At 46.1% G+C, this 20,651-nt stretch overlaps 1 protein-coding gene across 4 annotated transcripts in view; it reads left to right on the top strand.

Annotated features, from left to right (window-relative positions):
• DOK5 (docking protein 5) overlaps window positions 1-20,651 on the top strand; it is a 232,362-nt gene that overhangs the window by 186,711 nt on the left and 25,000 nt on the right. For all 4 annotated transcript variants that reach the window (XM_053926002.2, XM_024559408.4, XM_053926003.2 and 1 more), the window contains 4 exons: window positions 2,394-2,508; window positions 2,594-2,713; window positions 5,416-5,605; window positions 19,332-19,467. In XM_053926002.2, the coding sequence (XP_053781977.1) occupies window positions 2,629-2,713; window positions 5,416-5,605; window positions 19,332-19,467 (411 nt within the window). In that variant the 5' untranslated portion in view covers window positions 2,394-2,508; window positions 2,594-2,628. The remainder of the gene's footprint in view (window positions 1-2,393; window positions 2,509-2,593; window positions 2,714-5,415; window positions 5,606-19,331; window positions 19,468-20,651) is intronic.

The following is a 20,651-nucleotide window of genomic DNA, read 5'->3' as shown; positions in this document are numbered from 1 at the left end:
AAACGTATGCTGTCCCTAGCCCATGGGACTTCCACTCTGCAGGCTAGACGGGCACTGAACCATAGCCCTTATAGCCATCAGCAGGCTGAGGGAAAAGATGTCGGCAGATGGTAGAGCCTGGAGACTGAGAATAGATGGGAAGGGGGGGGGGCGGGGGGGGGAGGGGCAGGGTTTGTCTTTTAGGGCTCTGCAGGAACTGAGGTTTAAACTAAGCCCTGCGAGGTGAGTGGGAGCAAAGTCAGGGGGGAGTGGGGAAGGCCCTGGGCCAGGAGACTCACGGGCCCTTCTGGGAACAAAAGAAAAAAGGCCAGTGTGGCTGGGACATAGGCCACGAGGCAAAGGTGACAGAGAGAAGGCTGGTGAGACAACTGTGGGGAAGGCCACAGAGGGTCCTGTTGGTCATATTAAGGATTTGGGCTTTCGCCCCAAGTGCCGTGGGAAGTCGTCAAAGTGTTTTATGCATAGAAATGCTCGAATCCAACGTGCACTGTGAAAAGTCCATCTGGATGTTGTGTTCATAGTGAATCAATGGGGTTAAGGTGGGAGTGGAGAGACCAGCAAGTAGTTGTGGCAGAACGATAGAGACTCGTGTGGCAGCAGTGGCGCAAACATACATCAAATATGAACAGTTTTATCCCATAAACTCTAAGGGACTTGGTGTAGTTGGAGAATAAGACAGGTAGTGTTGAGCCACCAGAGAGACTGGCTTGCCAAGCTTTTGGGGAACACTGGTGTCTTAATCCAGGGGTCCCCAACCCCTGGGCTGTGGACCGGTACCTACCTGTGGCCTGTTAGGAGCTGGGCCATGAGGGAATCTCACCTGAGCTCTGCCTCCTGTCCCATCCCCCGGCCCCCGGCCGTGGAAAAACCGGTCCCTGGTGCGAAAAGGTTGGGGACCACTGTCTCAGTCCATTTGTGCTGCTATAACAGAATGCCATAAACTGGGTAGGTTATTATAAACAATAGAAGTTCATTTCTCACAGTTCCGGAGGCAGAAAAGTCCAAGGTCAGGGCACTGCCAGCTTCAGTGTCTGGTGAGAACTTGCTTTCTGGTTCATAAACAGGATCTTGCTGTGTCCTCACGGGGCAGAAGGGACCAGGGAGCTCTCTGGGTCTCTTTTACACGTGCACTAACCCCATTCAGGAGGGCTCCGCCCCCATGACCTAAGCCCCTCCCCAAGGACTCACCTCTTAACACCATCGCCTTAGCTGGGGGGGGGGGGGGTAGGATTGGACCTATGGATCAGGGGAGGGGCACAAACATTCGGTCTACAGCAACTTTTATGATTTTTATGCTGAGAAGTTTGCATTTATATTATAAAGAGAGCCAGTGGAGGTACAAAAGAAAACAAAAACAGGGAAGCAAACTAATGATGTTAGTCTGCTCGTCGAGGGTATTTATTTTGCTCCTCGCCTATTTCTGGAGCCAGGCACTTACTGAATGTAGAGCAATAGGTGGAAGAAATGGCCCCCATGACTGAAGGTGACTGAGGGCAAAGATGGATGGTAAGCACATTCTTTCCTGTAACACCAAGGAGCTCTTGGAAGGGGAGGCGAAACTTGTGGGTGGGGAAGAGTTATCTATCTTGTAAATACTCTACCCTGAAGCCATGGAAACCTTGTGTCAGGCAGGAGCCAATTCTCAGACCCCTTGACCTCAGCGGGGGACCTGGTCATAACCAGAGGAGGTGCAGCCACTTTGGAAACACAATAAGCAGTATCCCACGTGGGAGGGGAGGGGTTTGTAAAAGTGCTAAAGGAACCAAGAAGTGGTGGGAGAGAGGCAGGAGACAGTGTCTAATGGGCAATCTTTCCTTACTGATAGCGACAAGGCGTTACTGACGCGGAGTTCTCTGCCTCTAAGTAAAACAGGTTGCCTAGCCCCGGGAAGCCAGGTGGTCCGAGAGTGGGCGCACACTTCAGACCGATTCTCTGTGCTGGGATCTAGGACTAGAACGCTGAGTGGAGGGTGTTTTTGAGAGACCCGACACTCCTCCTGTGGCTGGCAAACAGTGAGATAATTTAGTTATGAATTGGATGGGTTTTTGCTCAGGGTCAGTGGGGCGTTTCCTTAACTGGGAGTATTTGAAAGGCCGTTCACTGTGATGCAGGCAGACAGAACCATGGGGAAGGTAGAGTCTTTGGCGGGTAAAAAATAAATAAAACAACTAGAACAAGCTTTCTACTTCTAGGAAGGTGAGTCTTGCCACATCACAGGCCTCCAGAAGTGCCGGAGCCGTAGGAAGGGGAGGTGGATTAAGGAAAACACTGAAGGAACCCACGCTTTTCCACCCAGCTGTGTTCCTCCTGCTGTCTGCTTGGACTTTGGGGGTGTGGATGGGAAGCACTCATTCGGGGAGCGTGATCGAACTTGCAGTTGTCCGTTTTTTCAGGTCACAGAACTCAACAACGTGAAGAACGTGGCTCGATTGCCGAAGAGCACCAAGAAACACGCCGTAGGGATTTATTTCAATGACGACACCTCCAAGACCTTTGCTTGTGAATCAGGTGTGTGTGAGGCAGGGAGGGCTTCAGCTTCCAGCTTTGAGGCAGGCGCTGGGCTTACAGGTTCGTCTTCTGGACATTTCTGCAGATCTCGAGGCTGACGAATGGTGCAAAGTGCTCCAGATGGAGTGCGTAGGGACGCGGATCAATGACATCAGCCTCGGAGAGCCCGACTTGCTGGCTACTGGGGTTGAGAGAGAGCAGAGTGGTACGTAGACAAAGTTTTCTCCTTTGCTCTTTTACAAACCTGTTTTGTCCCTGTATAATAAAACATAAGATATCTTCATTATGCAAAATGCTTCAAGTTGTAAAACAATGTATGTAGAAGCAAAGATAACCTTTTGTTTCACCTAAAACCAGTGTTAATATTTCAGTATATTTCATTTCTTTATATGTTTTCGATGCATACTATGACTATGTCTGCATTAATAACATCAGCTAGAATTGGGGGCGAGCCTGCTCTCTGCCTGTCTCTGTAGGGGATGCATTCGATTATTTAATTTTCTCAGCAGCCCTATGACAGAGGTACTATTACTTTCCCATTTTACAGAGGAGGAAACTGAAGCTTAAAAGAGCTAAAGAGCTCACTGCAGTTCCAGTCGCTAGTTTTGATTCCAGACTACACGTTTGGGCCCGTAGGTAGAATGCACAGATTTTGCAGTATCATGGGTTTGCGTCTTGCCTTTTCCACTTACATTTTTCATTGAAAGCCTTCCAGTGTTTTTAATAGAATCTGAACTTTATGAATATTTCATTAAGTATAAACCCACCTAAGTCTGTGATTTTTTTTTTCCTTTCTACTGAAACACCTGAGCCAACTGTTTGAGCTCAACATTCAACCCAGGAATAAATCATTTTATGTAATAATGACCAAAATATTCATGAACACTTCAGCAAAAATCAATGTTGGTTTACAGTATGAGCCCGGAGGTGAGGATCACTTCCTGTCTCCAAATAGCTGAGCCATGTGATAGGGCAGATTGGGTCCCCAAGTTCTGCTGTCTGTAGCCTATTGACTTGATCCACCAGGCTGTGGGGCACCCGGCTGGGCTGGGAACATGGTAGAGGGGGGAGTAGGCTGCCCCTTTCCCTGGGTGCGCACTCCAATTGTTAGAAAAAAAAATCCTTCCCTCCCATTGGGAGTGGTGTCTTCAGGACATGTTCACAGTCTGGGACTATTTCGCATACCCCGGATCGGCCATCACCCACCTTCACGGAAGTGTTATTGGCGGAGACCTAGACGTGCGTGATCATTCACAGGAGCCTCTTTGCAGACGAGGGAGTGGAGCTGCAGAGAGGTGGTCCTCTGTGTCAGGGTCAGACAGCCAAGTGCGGGCCCTTTCCCTGGGTCACTAAGTCAGGAAGCTCCCCGACTTCGAGGAGGCACCCAAGTGCCTCCCAGACAGATGCACATAAAGAGGAAAACACGACAGGTTTTGATTTCTTTTTTTAAATTTAGAGTGCTCCCATCAGCACGTATTTTCACAAATTTGTGTTTGTGAAGCTGCATTCTGACTGGGCTACAAACTGAATGTGAGAATTGGCGGTGCCTGGGAGGTACCTTTCCTGTACCAATTTTCCGTGCCTCAGTTTCCTCTTCTGTCAAATGGGAGGAAGAATACCTCTGGTAGAGAAGTACCAGGGATGATTCTGAAACTCAACTGTGTCTCGTAAGGCACTTCACAATGTCAGTTTGCGTAATTTCAAGTAATCATAAGAGAAAGGGTCACTCCCCCCACTTTGGCTGTCGTCATCCGTGCGCAAGGCAGTTCTAAAAGAACTGTTACTCAAATAAACTGGCAATGGTCCCTCTTACTTTTTAATTAACGGTCACAGTCTTTCTTACTTGTTCCAGCAAATATTTGGTTAGTGGGAGTTTGAAATAACTTAGAAAACCCGAACGATACATGCATGAACACATTTCACAAACAGTCTTGACACTCCTATTTACTGAATTCAACTAAAACCTATGAAAATTCTAATGGTATCTTTACTGCTATAAAGTAATTAATTTAGAATTACATCAGTGTTATTAGCACCACACTATTTTGTCAGATATACACAATCTACCATAATGATGGGTAGGTGAACACGTGTTTGCCATAGTGATAATATTTTTGTGCATATTTCACTTAAAGATTTTTGCCTCTGTAATCTTAAATTAATGAGTTTTCTAAAAATATAATAGAAATGTCATGATTGACCCTGTAGAAATGAAAATTTGGTTGTGGTAATGAACCAAGCGCTATATTTAGAATAACCTTAGTTAAATTTTAACAGTCATCCCAACAAGCAAATGAGTATTTCTGTCCAGTATTTCGCTGAAGACAGCTCACTGTGAAAACTAGTTCACATGTATCCATTGGAATTTTTCCAAACTGCAGGTCTATTACATGCATGGTATTAGTGTGGAGTTTTATTTAAATAATTGGGATACAGTTTCATTCATCTAGCTATGAAAATTACAAGTTGATCAATATAACTTGAACACCGTTAAACCAGATGACAATTATTTCACACCTGCATCTGCTGTGAACACAGAGGTGTGGGTGTAATTAATATGTACTTGGCAGGGAAAAAATGTTTTTAATGGTTTCCTTGCTTTAGCCTTTTATTGGCATACACATTTTTTTATTATGCAAATTGAAAAAGTCTAAAAATGGTCTTTGCTCATTTGAATAGTGTTTAGTGTGTGTTAACAGGCAGTCTGTCTCATGTGATTTAATATGGTCTTCATTTAAAAAATCATTTTCTGGGACTGTTAGCTTAGGAGGAAGGTTTATCTTTTTGAGTGTTCAGTGAAAAGCTAGATTGTGAGCTTGAGTGATGTTGAAATGCCTCTGTGTTCCTACAGTGTCTTTGATGTTTTATTCCTGGGGATTTTAGACTAACCTTTTGTTTTTCTCCCAGAGAGATTCAATGTGTATTTGATGCCATCTCCTAACTTAGATGTACATGGCGAATGTGCCTTGCAGATTACATGTGAGCACATCTGTCTTTGGGACGTCCAGAATCCCAGAGTCAGACTCATCTCTTGGCCGCTAAGCGCCCTGCGGCGGTACGGACGAGATGCTGCTTGGTTCACTTTTGAGGCAGGGAGGTGAGTTTCATGCTTGTTTTTCCATGTCCCCCCTCCCCCCACCCCCACCAGGTGCACGTCATTTGAGGCCTTGGTTTACCTGTGAGATCCATCTGGCACCACACTTTGGGACTCGCATAGAGCTGTGTATGACCCTACAGTGTTAGGAGGGCAGGCTGTGAACCACTCACATATCAGTAAACATGGCATTCTTTTCCACGGGCGATTCTAAAGTCTCGGGAGTACGATGGGAGTTTTCACTTCATGGTTTGACTGCATACCACAAACTGAGGTTGAACGAGGTGACAATGTACTGGGTCCGGCTGCTTAGTGTTTCGGAAACTTCCCTATTGTCTCTGTTTAGTTTCCTCGTCTGAGCTGACCGTGGTCATTATCGGTAGGGGGGGCACTGACCTAATTGAAGCTGCAGGTGGCCTAGTTCCACCTGCTTTTCTCTCAGCGTGGTGAGTGATGCCGGCGCTGGAAGAGGGAACTCGGAGATGAGCTCATCGAAGTGCCCCGCACAGCGAGTGCTGCGGGGTTTCCCTGTGTCCTTCCGGGTGTTAGTCTGGGAGAGGACACCGGGCTGCCCAGCCTTTGGGCGGGTCATTAGCTACAAAGAGATCAGTCTAATCAGTGTTTCACTGTCCTTCCTCCCATTTAGGCTCTCTTTTTGAAACAAACACTGCATGTACATTTTATATTTTAGAAATTTGAATGACTAAATTTTGAGAAGTACAAGTCCTTCTGTAAATGGCCTGACATTGTGTCGAAGCTGAAAACCTCCAATTTGTGACTTAAAAAATAAGATGTGTGTCTAACTGGGCAGGAATATGGTACTTCATACAAGGAGAGTAAACACAGAACTTCTAAACACCTGAGACCCTACCTAGTCCACCTGAATACGTGACAGTAAGTTTCCGCTCCAATTCGTCTGTTAATTCCGTTTTAAACAAAGCCCAGTTATTTAAAACTTGCTTTTCAGAAATATGATCAATTTGATGTTCTTACAACCATTCTAGAAAGTTTTTAAATTCTTCTTTCCCATTCAGCTCTTCTCTGACCCATTTATTTTCAATAATGAAAGTGAATTCCAGGTGGAGCATCACTTCCAGCACAGTATGGAAATGCTGCAAGCCAGTCAGTGGGTCGCAAAGGTCCTTGCGTTAGGGAAGGACGCCGAGTCTTCGGAACTACGTTCTTCCTTCAGAACTCCTTCCTTGCAGTGTAAAAGCAGGATTCAGTCAGAATTACTTATTTAGTATCCTTAGGGGGAAAATCTCTATAGAGAAAATTAAGAATTTGCCTGAGCAGGTGGGTGTGTTTTCCTGTTTGGGTCCCAGATATTATTTGGGTGTTCACTGTAACCAGGGAAATCAAGGTATAAAAATGCTTTATAATAGACTTTTATGTTGACCATAAACCCGGGTCATTCCCACCGTTGCTTCGCACAGACCCACGGGGGGGCTCTGCCTTGGTCTGGAGGTTTCAGGCCATTTCAGGCAGCATATATTCAAACATGAATATTTTCCCATTGCTCTTTGATTCACTATTTGTAGGGAATACTAATAGGAAAAGTGTATGGCTTTTCTAATCATGATTTCTGAAGGCTAAAACCTTAGTCAACTTGTAAACTTTTGTAATATCTTATGACTATTTGAAACTTTTTTGAAATTAATCTGAATCTTCCGGGTTTTACTACTACATATGTCTTCCTTGAGACCAATTTATTCATACTGAAATCTGGTTGAACTTCTAAGGATCTAAGATTTTTTAAAAAACATTTATATTCCTCCTAAGCCATGGAGGAAACCATGGAGCCTTTTTAAGCAGGTGTATTTGTGTGTGTGTGTATGTGTGTGTGTGAGAGAGAGAGAGAGAGAGAGAGAGAGAGATCATGTTCCTCATTTGTAAACAACAGCATACAGGGCACAAGTGTAGACGTGGAGAGATACTGAAATAGTTCAGGTGAAAGAAATAGTGTATAAAAAGTGTGGTTGTGTTGGAAACATACGTTTCAGAATTACCCAGCGATCTTTGACCAAGGCCACGGAGTGCTGCTGTCTTGGAAAATGGAACAGTTTTCTTCTATGACTTTGGTCTCTTTAGGGTCTGACCTTTTGGGTATTTCATCCAAGAACTCCCGCAGTTGGGCGATTATAAAACCCACAACCCACTGCACACAGCCTGGTGCCTCAAATAGCGCGGGGCTTGGAGTAATTTTTGACTTTGAATAGCATTGTTAATCAGTGTCATGCTTTGTGGGCCTGGTGCAAACTCCAGATTGAATGGTGGCAAGGGCAAGTACTGGGGATTGTGTTCTGGGGACCTTACTCATTTCTCAGCCAGCGTGGTGTTAGCGAAGGGACTCTGGTTCCAGAGTCAGAGAGACCCTAGGCTTTAACCTCTCTTCTTTATTAGCTGTTGACCTTGGGCGATGTGTTGAACTCCCCTTGTAAGTTTATCCAGAGATTTACCTCCTTGCAGGGTAAAAGCACAAATGCATGTAGATGGCCTAGTAGGGTACTGGACTTCTTCTAAATAATGTCTTTGGTATTTTATTATGATTCCTTTTGGAACAGAGCTTAGGTTTGCAGGATGCAGTATTAAGCACAAGGTAATATTACTAATTTATAGTTTTGCCTGAAACTCAAATAAAGATAGATTTTTACAGTTACCATCAAGATGCTCAGGATAAGAAGATCATTCCTGGTCCCCCAAGCGTGAAGCTTTCATGTCTGCCTTGCTTTATTAGTGAAGATAATTTCTTCCTTGGCTATTTTTGGATGTGTTCAAAAGAAGGCAGTTTCTGATTAACTAATACAGGTTCCCCCCTGCCTCACAAGGATAAATGAATAGGAGTTGAACCTCTCTGGGTGAACTGTTATCACATACCAGGCTTGCTTCCACAAAGATGTTCCAGTATTTCTGTTCAGACTGCAGGGGATGTTGTCAAAGACCTTAGCCCACCCCTCAAGACTAACAGTAGGCATGGGTGATAAACTGGCCTGGATGTTGGACAAAACTAAATTAAATTATACTTCTACCACATGCTGGCTGTGGGACTCTGAGTACATCAGCTAACTTCCTGGGTTCCCATTGGCCACCTGTAACATGGGTGTAATATATGTGTATCTCACAAGATTGCCATGGAGATGAGTACAGGTCCATGTACACACCCCAGTCCTAATGCCGGCACAGGGTAGGCAGTGGTAGCAACCCAGTGCAATGAGCAGGAGAGAAAGTCACGGATTACTTGACCCAAAGTCCAGGGAGCAGTGATGCCTTCAGACTTGGCTTCTTTCAGGGTCAACGATGACCTCAGGTTTCAGCTCTCAGTCCTGTTTCTTCTGGGACAGTGTCACTCTGGCTCCCCATGGTGGCTTCTAGGAGTTTTAGGATCTTCTCACACCATCAGCCAAGACAAGAGCTGTCAATGCCTGCCGTATGCTGACCATTGCATTTACAAGGTGCCAGGTACTGTACTGAGAGCACTTTCTGGAAAGCACACAGGCTGTGAATTGAATGGGGTTGGTTCTCCCAAAGCAGGAAGGGGGTTCTGAAGCCATCAAGGGGAATAAATGTGAGGTTTTAGAAAAAAACCTGAACCAAATGTATCCAGTACAACATTTAATAATCGCCCAATGCAAATGGGGGGAAGCGACTGCCTGTGATTAGCAATGTCACTCAGCAGGAGGCTGAGATGCAGAACACTGGCTCTCCGCCGGCCGTGATTGGGTTTCCAGGGACATGTGGCAATGTCTGGAGACGCTTTGCTTGTCACACCTCTGACAGGGAGCACTACTGGCACCTCATGGGTAGCAGGGCCAGAGATGCTGTTACACCTACACTCACAAACTGGGGTATACACTTTCTTAGTTTACTTTAATTCTAGAACCTTCTATTCTTTTACTTTGGAGCGCAGGCATGTACAGCTAGGATTGTCCATCTCTCCTGTCATGATTACAGGTCAGTAGGGTTTTCTAGATGCTATTTCCGCCCCCCTGCTCCCCAGCAACCCCCCCATAAGCAAATCTGACCACATCTCAATTTGTTTTCTCAAGGAAATTCAGAGTTGAAACATAAACTTTTCAGAGAAGTGCTGTTGCACTATTAATTGCCATTCCTTGCCCCTGGAGATAAAGAACAATTAGTATGTTTTGGGAACTGAGACACACATTGCTTCTTTTGAGGTTTTTCTTGTCTTTTGTTCGTTTCTTTCCACTCCCAAGCCTGGGGACCTCAGGGAAGCCCATCCGATGGGCAGGGCCTCCCATCTTTACGGGGAGGTCCGGTGGCACAAGCCCCTGACTGTGGCACCATTCCCCACCGAGCCATTCTGACATGTTTATTGCTCAAAGCAAGGAGGCAGGTGGCCGGCAGGCTTCCCTGTTAGTTTCACAGCTGGCGGCTGAGTCCGTGTGCCTCCGTGTCAGCCCCGCCTCCGCCGTACCTCCTGGCTGATCGACATGAGTACTCCGGGTATAGCACCTGCAGGAGTGGGAGCTGCCCAGGTGACATTTGGCAGGACGGACTGAATAATTACCACACGTGAGCGCTCTCTCTACCAGCTGGAGAGCTTCTCTCCTGCGCTTTCGACACTGTTTTAAGAAAAACTTTTTGGTGTGCCAAGAATATGTGAAAAGCAACATTACATTACAAATGCTTTTCCTTAAATGGAGTGCATGAATGTGTGAAGAAGCTGGGTTTTTTCTCTTTTTTTTTGGATGTAAAGGCATCTGAACAGTCTTTGAAAAAGAAATCGTTTGCTTCCCGTGCATGTCACTCTAAAAACAAGTCTAATCGGTGAAATGACTTTTCATTGGAAAACTGTGTCCCCCTCTAACCGGTGCATTTACAGCTAATAGGACAATTATTCTGATATAAATCTTTGAGTATTCTCGAGTTGTCTTCTTGATTCTAAGCTCCTCAATAATCTCTGATTTCTGAATAGAGCATATACTCATTCATAGAGCATTTTCTAGAGCATTTTCATATTAAAGGATTGCAAGCAAATGAACAAATAAAAAGCACTCAGTTCTTCCTACTATGTTGAGTAGGTAGATTTGAATGGAATGAACTGGATCTCACACACACGGTTGCTCAGAAGTGAAATCGCTTCTTTTGTAAGAAAGCAGAAACTACTATTGTGCCATTTATCCCATTTGTTCTTGGATAGCCTGTACCCCCAAATAATTTATAAAAGTAACACACATTTATTATAAATAAATAGGAGGAAGAGTTCCCTGTCTACTCCACTGAATAGCCTCTCTAATAACCATCATTAATAGATCTCTCATTTTTCTGAGCCTGTTCTTTGCCAGACTCTGTGCTAGGTGTGGGATGTGCAGACAGACAGGACTAGGCCACCATCGGAAGCTTAGCTAGGTCCCCTGTGCCCCCGAGCTCCTGGGATTGTAGCACAGGAAATCCCTAGAGGAAAGGATGACTTTCTCGGGGCCTTTGGGGAAAATCAGACATTCAGCAATGCATCCTGCCTTATGGCTCTCTTTGAAAAATTTAGATGTGCATTATTTATGTATGTATTTTTCCAGCTTTCTTGAGATGTAAGTGACATATAACATTGCTTATGTTTAAGGTGTACAATGTGATTTGATACACGACATATTGTAAAACGATTGTTATAATAATGAGGTTAGTTAGCACCTTCCTCACTGCACCTCATTACCTTTCTTCTGTGTGGTGAGAACATTCAGGATGTACTCTCTTGGTGACTTTCAAGGATACAATGCAGTCTTTTTAAACTGCAGTGACTGTGTGTTCCATCACACCGCTTTCCACGTGATGGTCCTCAGGAGTCTGGAGACCTGGAGTCCAGTAAAAGTGAGTCATTGCTTCCCCCATCAAATATTCTCTGAGTGCATTCTAATAGCCAGGTGTGGTCCCAAGCACCGTGGATGTAGCAGTGAATAAAACATCCAGGTGTTGTCATTTTGAAACTTACTCTCTAGAGGACAGAAGATACAGGTGATAAAAACCATTTAAAGACAGAAAACAGATGTAGATTGTGTAAGTCCGGCAGCAAGAAGTAAAGCTGTTGGAGAGGAAGTGCGGGAGGCGGGGGTGCAGCCTTCGCTAGGGGTAGCAGGGCTGGCTTTGCTGAGTCAGACACGTGTGAGGAAAGACCTAAAAGAGGTGAGGGAGGGGGCCGTGCAGGGATCTGGGGACAGGGCATTCCAGCAGAGGAAGGTGGCTGGGACAAGGCGCTGAGGGTGCGGAATACCTGGAGCTCGCAAAGGAGAGCCGGAGGCCAGTGTGCTGGGAGTGGAGTCAGTGAGGGGGCAGTGATGTTGGATAAGGGGGAGATGCCTCAGTGGGGCCATGGCTGGACTGAAGGCCATTGTACAGATGTTTAGGATTTTGGTCTTGGTCAAGTGTGTAGCCATTGGGGCTACTAGAGGTGGACACCTACAAAGTTCACAGGAACCATTCCCAAGACCTTCCAGGGGTCCCCACAACCGCCTAAGGTGAGTCCTCATGGAGTTCACGGAAAGCTGAGAAGCTCATGGTTCAAGTCTGCAGGAGACAGCCAGGGAGCAGGCTTGAGGGCTGGCGGGCAGAGAAGGAGCAGGCACGGAGCTTCCGCTGCCCTGTCCTGTGGGGTCGGGACAGCAGTACCCTCCTCACCTCAGAGCATCGCCAACCATAGCTCTCCCCAGCCCCGGGCTCAGAGTTGTTACCGGGGCTCCGCCGCACACGTGCGTGATTGATTCACTGATGGCCCACACAGCGGCGTTGAGTCTCCAGGTCCACCCTAAATCACATCGTGTCTGTGTGGCTAGCCCAAGAACCCCAGGCGAACCAAAGGGGGCCGTTTGTGATCGCCGAGGAACCGCTAAAGCTACGGGAAAAGGGGCGACGGGGGTGAGGCCCGGACTGAGGATGAGCTGACCCCAGCTGGTGGACACATGAACCTCAAGGCTGCTTCAGCTACTCCCCTCTGACTAGTTGGCCCTTCATTCCGTCAGGGCTAGTAAAGGTAGATGCCGTGTTTGGGTTTGGAAACTCGGCGAAGCACTTCAGTTCCAAGCCGCTGTTTACAAACTGCTACGGCAGGAAGGCGGGTGAAGATGCTTCCTGGACAGGGCACTTGGTTCTGGGTCGGGGCCTAGCTGAGAAAGCAAAAAACGAAGGAAAGCGTGACCTCTCCTGGACTTTACGTGTTACGTGACTAAGAACAGACGCAATGAACAAACTACTACTCTCCCGTATACTCGCCACGCTCTATGACTTTGGATGATCTGCCCCACAAACCTGCACACGTATCAGGGGTTGGATTTATAACGAAAGTGCTAATGGTGGCCTCTGTACACATTCAGGGGACTCGGTCAGGAGGCCTGGTGACACTGAGGACAGAACCACAGGGTGTGACAATGCCCTGGCTGAACCGGGACCTTCATCTTCCTCCCACTCCCTTGGCTAATAAGCTTTATATCCTGCATAGAAGGTGTTGCTAACACCCTGAACAGACACAGAATACTTCACTGGAGCTGGAGAACAGAACACCCATTTTTTGGCATAGTTTTTATTTAATGAAAACTGCTTCTTTTCTTAAAGGGAGACTGAACACGTGTTTTCGTTCTCAAGGAGCAGGTTCCTAAGATTCTGTCTTCCCACGCCCCACCCGTGAGCCTCACACAGAAACCTTCCCCAGCCACATGCTCTCCACCCTCACGCATCTCACCCCGCTTCTCTGTTTTGTTCTGGGATGTGGGCACACACACTTCCTTCGAGGCTGAGATGCGGCTGTGGCTCCTTCTTGAGTTTTCCCTGAGAACTGCCATCCTCACTGGCCTCGACATCGAAAGGGTTAAAATAACAACAGAAATCCTCAAGAAATGCTGATTGGTGTCAGATCCTTTGCTAAATATAAAATACTGCTTCCCGTCACTCTGCGAGGCTTGGGTGATCTCATTACATTTGAAATACGAGGGCTCTGAAACTTGAAGAGGTCAAGGAACGTGCCCAAGGTCACGATTCGAGCATACGAGGGAAGTGATGGAGACTTCCTGTCTCCCACACCTGTCTCCCACACCACCTGGAGCAGGTCTCCAGGAACCACACTTGCACCAAAATGGGGGATGATTTCAGGTCATGGAGGCATGGTGTTAAATACGTGAGGTAATAGTCATGCTCTTTTCAATAACCTTTCTGTTCCCTTTGATCAAATCATAGAGAAACATTTCAGAGGGTGCTGGCCTATCTTAATACATCTTCTAACACTTTCTAATTTACCTGACTCCCTAAGAAGGGAATACACTTCCAGCTCAGATCTTTAACAAGAGGACCCAGGCAATTTAACAACATTATTTTGTTTGCATTACATCCATTTTAATGCCTGCTTTTAATTAACATCAGTGCAAAGTGGCTTAGGATATGGATTTGATTATTCCATTTATGATACCTTTGTTTAAGGGGGAAAGTGTTAGTTGATTAAATAAGTATTAAATAGGTAGCACAAAGATTTGACAAACCAATGGAAATTGTAGTTGAATGACTGATATTCCCGAAGGGCTAGCCCCTGCTGTTCCTCACCCTGTGCTGGTCACAGCAAAGCAGTCACACACACACATACACACACACACGGCACTAGCAGTGTCAGACTGCCACCTTGTCTCAAGCTGAGATCAACCAGGCAATGATGCCAAAGGTTGGGATGGTCTCTTGACCTTGGCCAGAGCACACTCTTTTGGGAGGCAATAGTTCCTGCATCCCAGGAGCTGCCTTGTGTGTGTAACCTCTGTACCACTTAAGGTCATCACCCTCAAGCCCTTGTTTGCAGTGGTCAGAGGAGCAATTCAGGAAGCAAGGGTGTTGCTAGGAAGAGGGACGGGTGCCATTGCTCAGTGTTTGGAGACAATTTTGGTACCCAGCAAGTAGAGACCGGAGATGCTGCTAAATGTCCTGCCGTGCCTGGGACTGTCCCCTACAACAAAGAACGATCTGACTGTATCAACATTGCGACTGTTAATTGTGCCAATGTAGAGACCCTGTTCTTGACCCTGTTCTATATTACAAGCTCCCGACAGACCCCTCCCCAGATTTTTCTTCCAGATGGAGCTACTGGCGTCGCTGTGTTTAAACCTCTCAATTACTTCGTTTTGCGTTTCTTTGTGTGTGTTTTCTAGTCATAGTGTCTTTGGTATCGCCGTAGCCACGGGTGGGGGAAGGGTCCTTACATCCATTCACCTCACTTTCACAGACAAAAGAAATGTAAACATTCTAAAGTTTTTTGCTCCTGATTTTGTGTCCTCTGCCAAGGAGCTTCTGATTGGTTCCTCTCAGGTTTGGGGCTTCCTAACTTTCTTTTTGTCATCTAAGGCTGACACCCACCTCTCTTCCTAACTACATGGTTCCTTGCTTAATCGCCCCTCTCACCAATGCCACCGTGATATTATTCTTGAAGCTGCTCACGTATGTAGACCTGTCTATAACCAAATAAACTGTAACCACCACAAAGAAAAAGCCATGTCTTTTTTTTATATTTTTCAATTACAGTTTACATTTGGTCTTATTTTGTATTAGTTTCAGGTGTGCAGCGTAGTGGTGAGACAGTCACATCATTTATGGAGTGATACCCCCAGTAAGGCTAGCACCCACCTGGCACCATGCCTACCTATGGCAATGTTGTTGACTATTCGCTGAGCTGTACTTTACAGCCTCGTGACTGTTTTGTAACTGCCAGTCTGTACTTCTCAGTCCCTTCACCTGAAACAGCCACGTCTTTACCCTTGTCACACCCATCTGAGCTGATACTATGATTTGCCTTATGTTGGTCTGACAATACTGTACTCCTTCAATTATAATATGCAATTGCGTATGGGAAACTGGGCATTGATTTCATGACCACTTTGCGGGGGTGGACAGAAGGGCATCTTAAACATGCATGGCGAGCATCAGGTTCACCCTGCTTTCAGCAGGGTCCGAATATTCTAAACAGACAAATGTATGTGCCGACGCACACACTCCCGGTACGTCTGTAGAGTGAGGTGGTATGGAACTGGCTGGCTTACTGATTAACACCGCCCAGGATGAGATCACTTCTTTCGGGTTTTTATAATTTCAACTTATTAATACTTTGCTAACAAAATGCATGGGTGTGAAATGGGATTGGCAAAGAGAGAAAGAGTTTCTACAGTTGGACCTTTGTGCCTTTGGGGACCATTGCTTGCAGGCGGTGACTCTGAAATAGTGAAGCCTGTCAACCCCCGGACACTCACGCTCAGTTGACGGCAGTCCGTGCACCGGGGCTGCCCCTCCTCCGCCCTCTCCCCACCAGGTGGGAGTCCCTGGAACGGTGTCCCACCTCAAGGCATTCAGTGTGTGGTATTTATGTTGGGACAGTTCTCCTAGCTTTTTCTTCCAAACCATCACATTCCTGAGGTCATCTCAATGAGACCTCAGTTTAAATAAGACTTGCTCGTGGAAGCCTGGGCCAAGTGCCCAGTTCTGCCTTTTCTGTCAGCAGCCTGCCACTTCACAACGCGTTCTACTGGTATTTGCTGAGCGCCCAATAGAGGCCATGCCCGGTTCTAGGCACTGGTGGGAAAGTTGTGAGGAAGTCAGAGCAAAAGCTCTGTCTACAGGGACATCATGTTCCCTGGACCCTGTTGGCTCTGTGCTGTGTTCTCTGGCGATGAGACGCAGAGGTCGCTATATTGGGTTACATAAGACCATTAGCCTGTCTGATGTGTTTTCTTTTCCCTTCCTTTCCTCTTTTCTTTTTTTCCTACTTTCTTCTTATTTGTCTTGGGGATTCACCCATTGTATTATTTTGACGAAGGCATGCAGTGACATTTTTAATGGATTTAAAGTGGCTTATGAAACAGCTCCCACATCTGTTGGGAAGGAGTGGCTGAAATGAAAAAATGCCTGGGTTGAGGTTAGGAGAGACTCGGGAGCAGCATTTAAGGGCCATATTTTGTTCATTGTCACCTTCCTGGGCCACGCTGTCCCACGGAAGGATGCGAGCCTCTGATCAGCAAGGCCGAAAGGCCTAGTTGCTGTTCCGTTCAGTGCCAGCGTGTGGCCTTCAGCCAGGTCGGGTTCACAGGGGTGTTTTGGCCCCCACAGCCTAAGAAAAAATGGAATAAGTTGCTGAAAAATTCAGGTTATTTCACATAAAAATCAGGTTTTCTGAATTCTCTTAAACAATCAGAAGCTGTGGCCACATTGGGCCCATGTGTCACCTGCAGATGAATCCCTGACTAGGGCTGACTGGTGGCTTGTCCGGCAGCCACACCCCATGTGCTCTACTGCGCCCCCATCTAGCGCGTCGGAGCCTCTTCATCCATTCACCTTTGTCTCAACCCTGGTTGGATTTGAGACTGTGACCCCTGGTCCTTCCTGTAAGTGGTAAGTTGTGTGTGTTGTGTGTGTGTGCAAGTGTGTCTGTCTGTGAGTGTGCATATGTTCCAGATCCTCAGGTGGAGACAGGGGTGGGGTCTGTTGCTGGTGTACGTTAAAGAAGAATACTCCATGCTACAATGGTTGTGATTTCTTTTGGTTTCGATTGCAATAATTGTTTCGAGATTCCATTGTCTTTAAAGGAAGACTGTAGATTCATTATGTTTGTCAAAAGCAGACGTTGGATAAGAGAGTGGTCATCAAACAGTAGGTCTTGCCCGCGAGCGGGTCATAATACAGATGAAGCATTTCTCTACGAGGGTTAAAGATAAAATAGAATAGAAAACATCAGCATGTTATACGTTGATGATAGATAAATAGCCAGGCAGATGTACTGGCTCATAATCTAAACTATATTTATTACTGTGGATTGCAATTGCAAACACTTCAAGAGCCACTGGATTGTCAAGTTTGAGAAGCACGGTGGCAGGGTTTGATATTAAGCGATCATCTACCACTGTTTCTGGGTAACAGGTATCTTCATTCTTTCGAGAACCAAGGTTGGCAGATAAGTAAGTAAGTGAATGATAACCTTGATCGTAGGGAAAACAGAAGGCCACTTCTTCCTCTTCAAGAATTGATTTGAGGTCACTTCCTCCTCTTTGCGAATTGTAGTTCCATATTTGATGGAAAAAGGAGGCATAAAAAGCATCAGACCTTGGAGAATTCGGTGTCCAGTTTGTGTGGTAGCATCAATGAGATAGCAGTGGATGTTGAAGTACTGGAGGATGCCATCAGGAAAGAAAGAGGACTTGAATAGAAGGCATTAGTTCTTAGTATTTTGTTCTTCGTGAGGTTAGAATTGCCTCGTGAGGTAGTTCTCTATATTAGCTTACTGGAAGGGCCGTCTGTTTTCTTTCTTTCTTTCTCTTCTCCCATAGCCCATATGAGTGAAACTCAAGCGAGGCAGGTTTTGACCGGTTACATACACTGTGCTCCGTATGTGCTGAGAGCTGCCATATGGCCGTGGCACCGGGCCAACCGTGGGAAATTAGATTGGGAGGACTCTTTCTATTTTTACTGTGGTAATTACATAGACTGGGCTAGATAAAATAATTAACAGCGGTTTGGGTCAAAGATTTGCTTAGTTTCCATGTTGTGCTAAGCAGTTCTTCCGACGTGAGCGGAACTCAGGCACTGAGGCCAGTATTCAGGTTTTCAGAGGTGCTGAGATAGTGGGAGTGGCATTGTGTCCTAGAATAATTAGGTTCCTTAAAATAAAGAAAAACCTCTTAGCGTTCTGTCGGTATGTGCCTATATCAAAATCAGACCTTTAAAAACATCCTCACATATAATACTACTCATGTTCTTTAAAAATATTTAGAGTCATTAAATATATTGGGTAAGTATATATCATGTATGTATATGCATGTAATATGTATAGCAATTAAAACACGTTATTTGCTTCTTGCCTAATTATGTGTGCCAGTCTCCCCTTATTCGTGGAATTCAGTTCTGGTTCAGCAGCCTGAGTTGGTGGTGATCTTCCTTTTAATCCGTAACATTAATGATTAAACCCATAGGGCTTCCCGCGGAAAACCTCTCTTACATTCCAAACGTTAATTCAGCACAGTCGTGGTCATTAAAAAAATTCTCACCTGCACTTGATTCGTCACATGAGTGGGAGCTAGGGTGTCATTCAATCTGTGACGGTGGAAAGGAGAGAACCCTTCGAGCGCCATCTGTGAGGAAAGTTAGAACAGAGTCTGAGAGCCCTCGGGCCTTTGAGCGGAGTGGCGGGGATGCCGATGGGTCTCCGATTCCTGGACTGAGGGGAACAAAGCAGTCACACAGGCACCCTCTTCGAGAGTGGTAAAGCCAAGTGCAGGGTGATGCTAAAAATCAAGAAAGGCCTTTTTAAAAAAATTAACTTTCTACTTTGCTTGACCAAAACCAAAAAATCAACACTGTGTAAGCCTTCACTTGCAGGGGTGTCCAGCCCACGGCCTGCGGGCCACGTGAGGCTGAGAATGACTCTGAATGTGGTCCAGCACAAAACCGTAAAGTTACTTAAAACCCTTTTTTTTTTTTTTTTTTTGCTTATCATTTTTCATTAGTGTTTGTGTATTTAACGTGTGGCCCACTCTTCCAGGGTGGTCCAGAGATGCCAAAAGTTTGGAAACCCCTTGGTTCCCAGCCCATATTCATAACCATTCACTGGAAATTGGACTCTCCTTAACTTTGTTTAGCACATGGGCATGCAGGTCCTCATCTTGTATGAAAGAAATAGGTCTTGTTTCCTGGGGGGTGTTTTAGACTCTTGGCACACGGAACTTCCAGGGGCCAGACTCTCAGAAGCTCTTTGTCTTTGCTTTTGCAGGATGTGTGAGACTGGCGAAGGGCTATTTATCTTTCAGACACGAGATGGGGAGGCCATCTACCAGAAAGTCCACTCTGCTGCCCTGGCCATCGCCGAGCAGCACGAGCGCTTGCTGCAGAGCGTGAAAAATTCCATGGTACGTCTGGCATTTCCTCCTTGGGACCTGGTGGGTACCGCGCCAAAGGCAGCCTGGGAATCTGTGGGCTGCAAACCCCAGCCGGTGCTATTCAAGCAGGTGAACTGTTGTCCTCCACCGTGGATTGCTCGGATTAAGTGCCATCCTGGGACGGCCCGGAGGAGCCAATTGCTAACACAGCGACCTCCTCGCCTACCTTGTGAGTCAGTGATTGTAGGTGTGCGCCATAATCCCTTTGGGCTCCTCTAACCAATACCGTAGACTAGACAGCTTGTATACCACAGAAACTAATTTCTCACGGGGAGGCTGGGAGTCCAACAAGGTCAAGGTGCTCTGAGAGTCTGCGTCTGGGTGGGCCACTTCTCGGCTGTCTTTTCTCTCTGTCTCACGGGACCGAAGGGGTGAGGGATTGCTTTGAGGTTTCTTTTATAAGGGCACTGTGCCCTAAGGACCTAATCACATCCCAAGGGCCCCACCTTCTAATACCCTCCGCTTCGAGGTGGAGATTTCCATGTATGAATTTAGGGGAGACGTCATCGCTGACTCCATCATAGGGAGTGTGTTACATTAGTATCGATTTGGGTGTGCATGGACCTCTGTAGACACAACCTGTAGGTACACATTTATAGCTGTATCAGAAGTTGTGATTTCCACCGCCAACAGGGGTTGGAGAAAACATATCAGTGAGAGAAGAGGGGGCGCTGGAGTGAAATGTCAAAAACCTATGAGCTGACAACTGTTGACATGAGACTCTGGGCTCCATGTAGGAGATCTCTTGATGTTTTTTCCCCAGAGAAGCTGAGGATTTGAGTCTTCTGCATATAGTGTCTCCCAGCCTGTAACTCTTGGGAATGAATTCTAGTTAAAACCGACAGCAAAACCATCACAACTTGTGGGCCCAAGAAAATGTGTCCTCAGACTCCGTCTTGCCCGTAGACATGTTTTTGCATCTCTATTTGATAAACTCTCATCATCTTCCACGCATCAAGACACCCTAGACACAGACACACACACAAGCACCCACAAACGCCCTCTCGGAACACCTACCCCGTCCACTGCATTGTGCGGGGAATGGCGAATCATACAGAGAATGGTGATTTCTGACTTTCTTCTTTAAGAAGAATAAATCCACAAAATTGTAATGGAATGCAGAACAGTTAAACAATGCAAATCATGCATTGCGG

Source organism: Desmodus rotundus, chromosome 6 (assembly GCF_022682495.2).
Source record: "Desmodus rotundus isolate HL8 chromosome 6, HLdesRot8A.1, whole genome shotgun sequence".
In the NCBI taxonomy this organism is placed as follows: Eukaryota; Metazoa; Chordata; class Mammalia; order Chiroptera; family Phyllostomidae; genus Desmodus; species Desmodus rotundus.
Note: the sequence above shows the minus strand (reverse complement) of the source record. Positions and strands in the feature narration are given on the sequence as shown.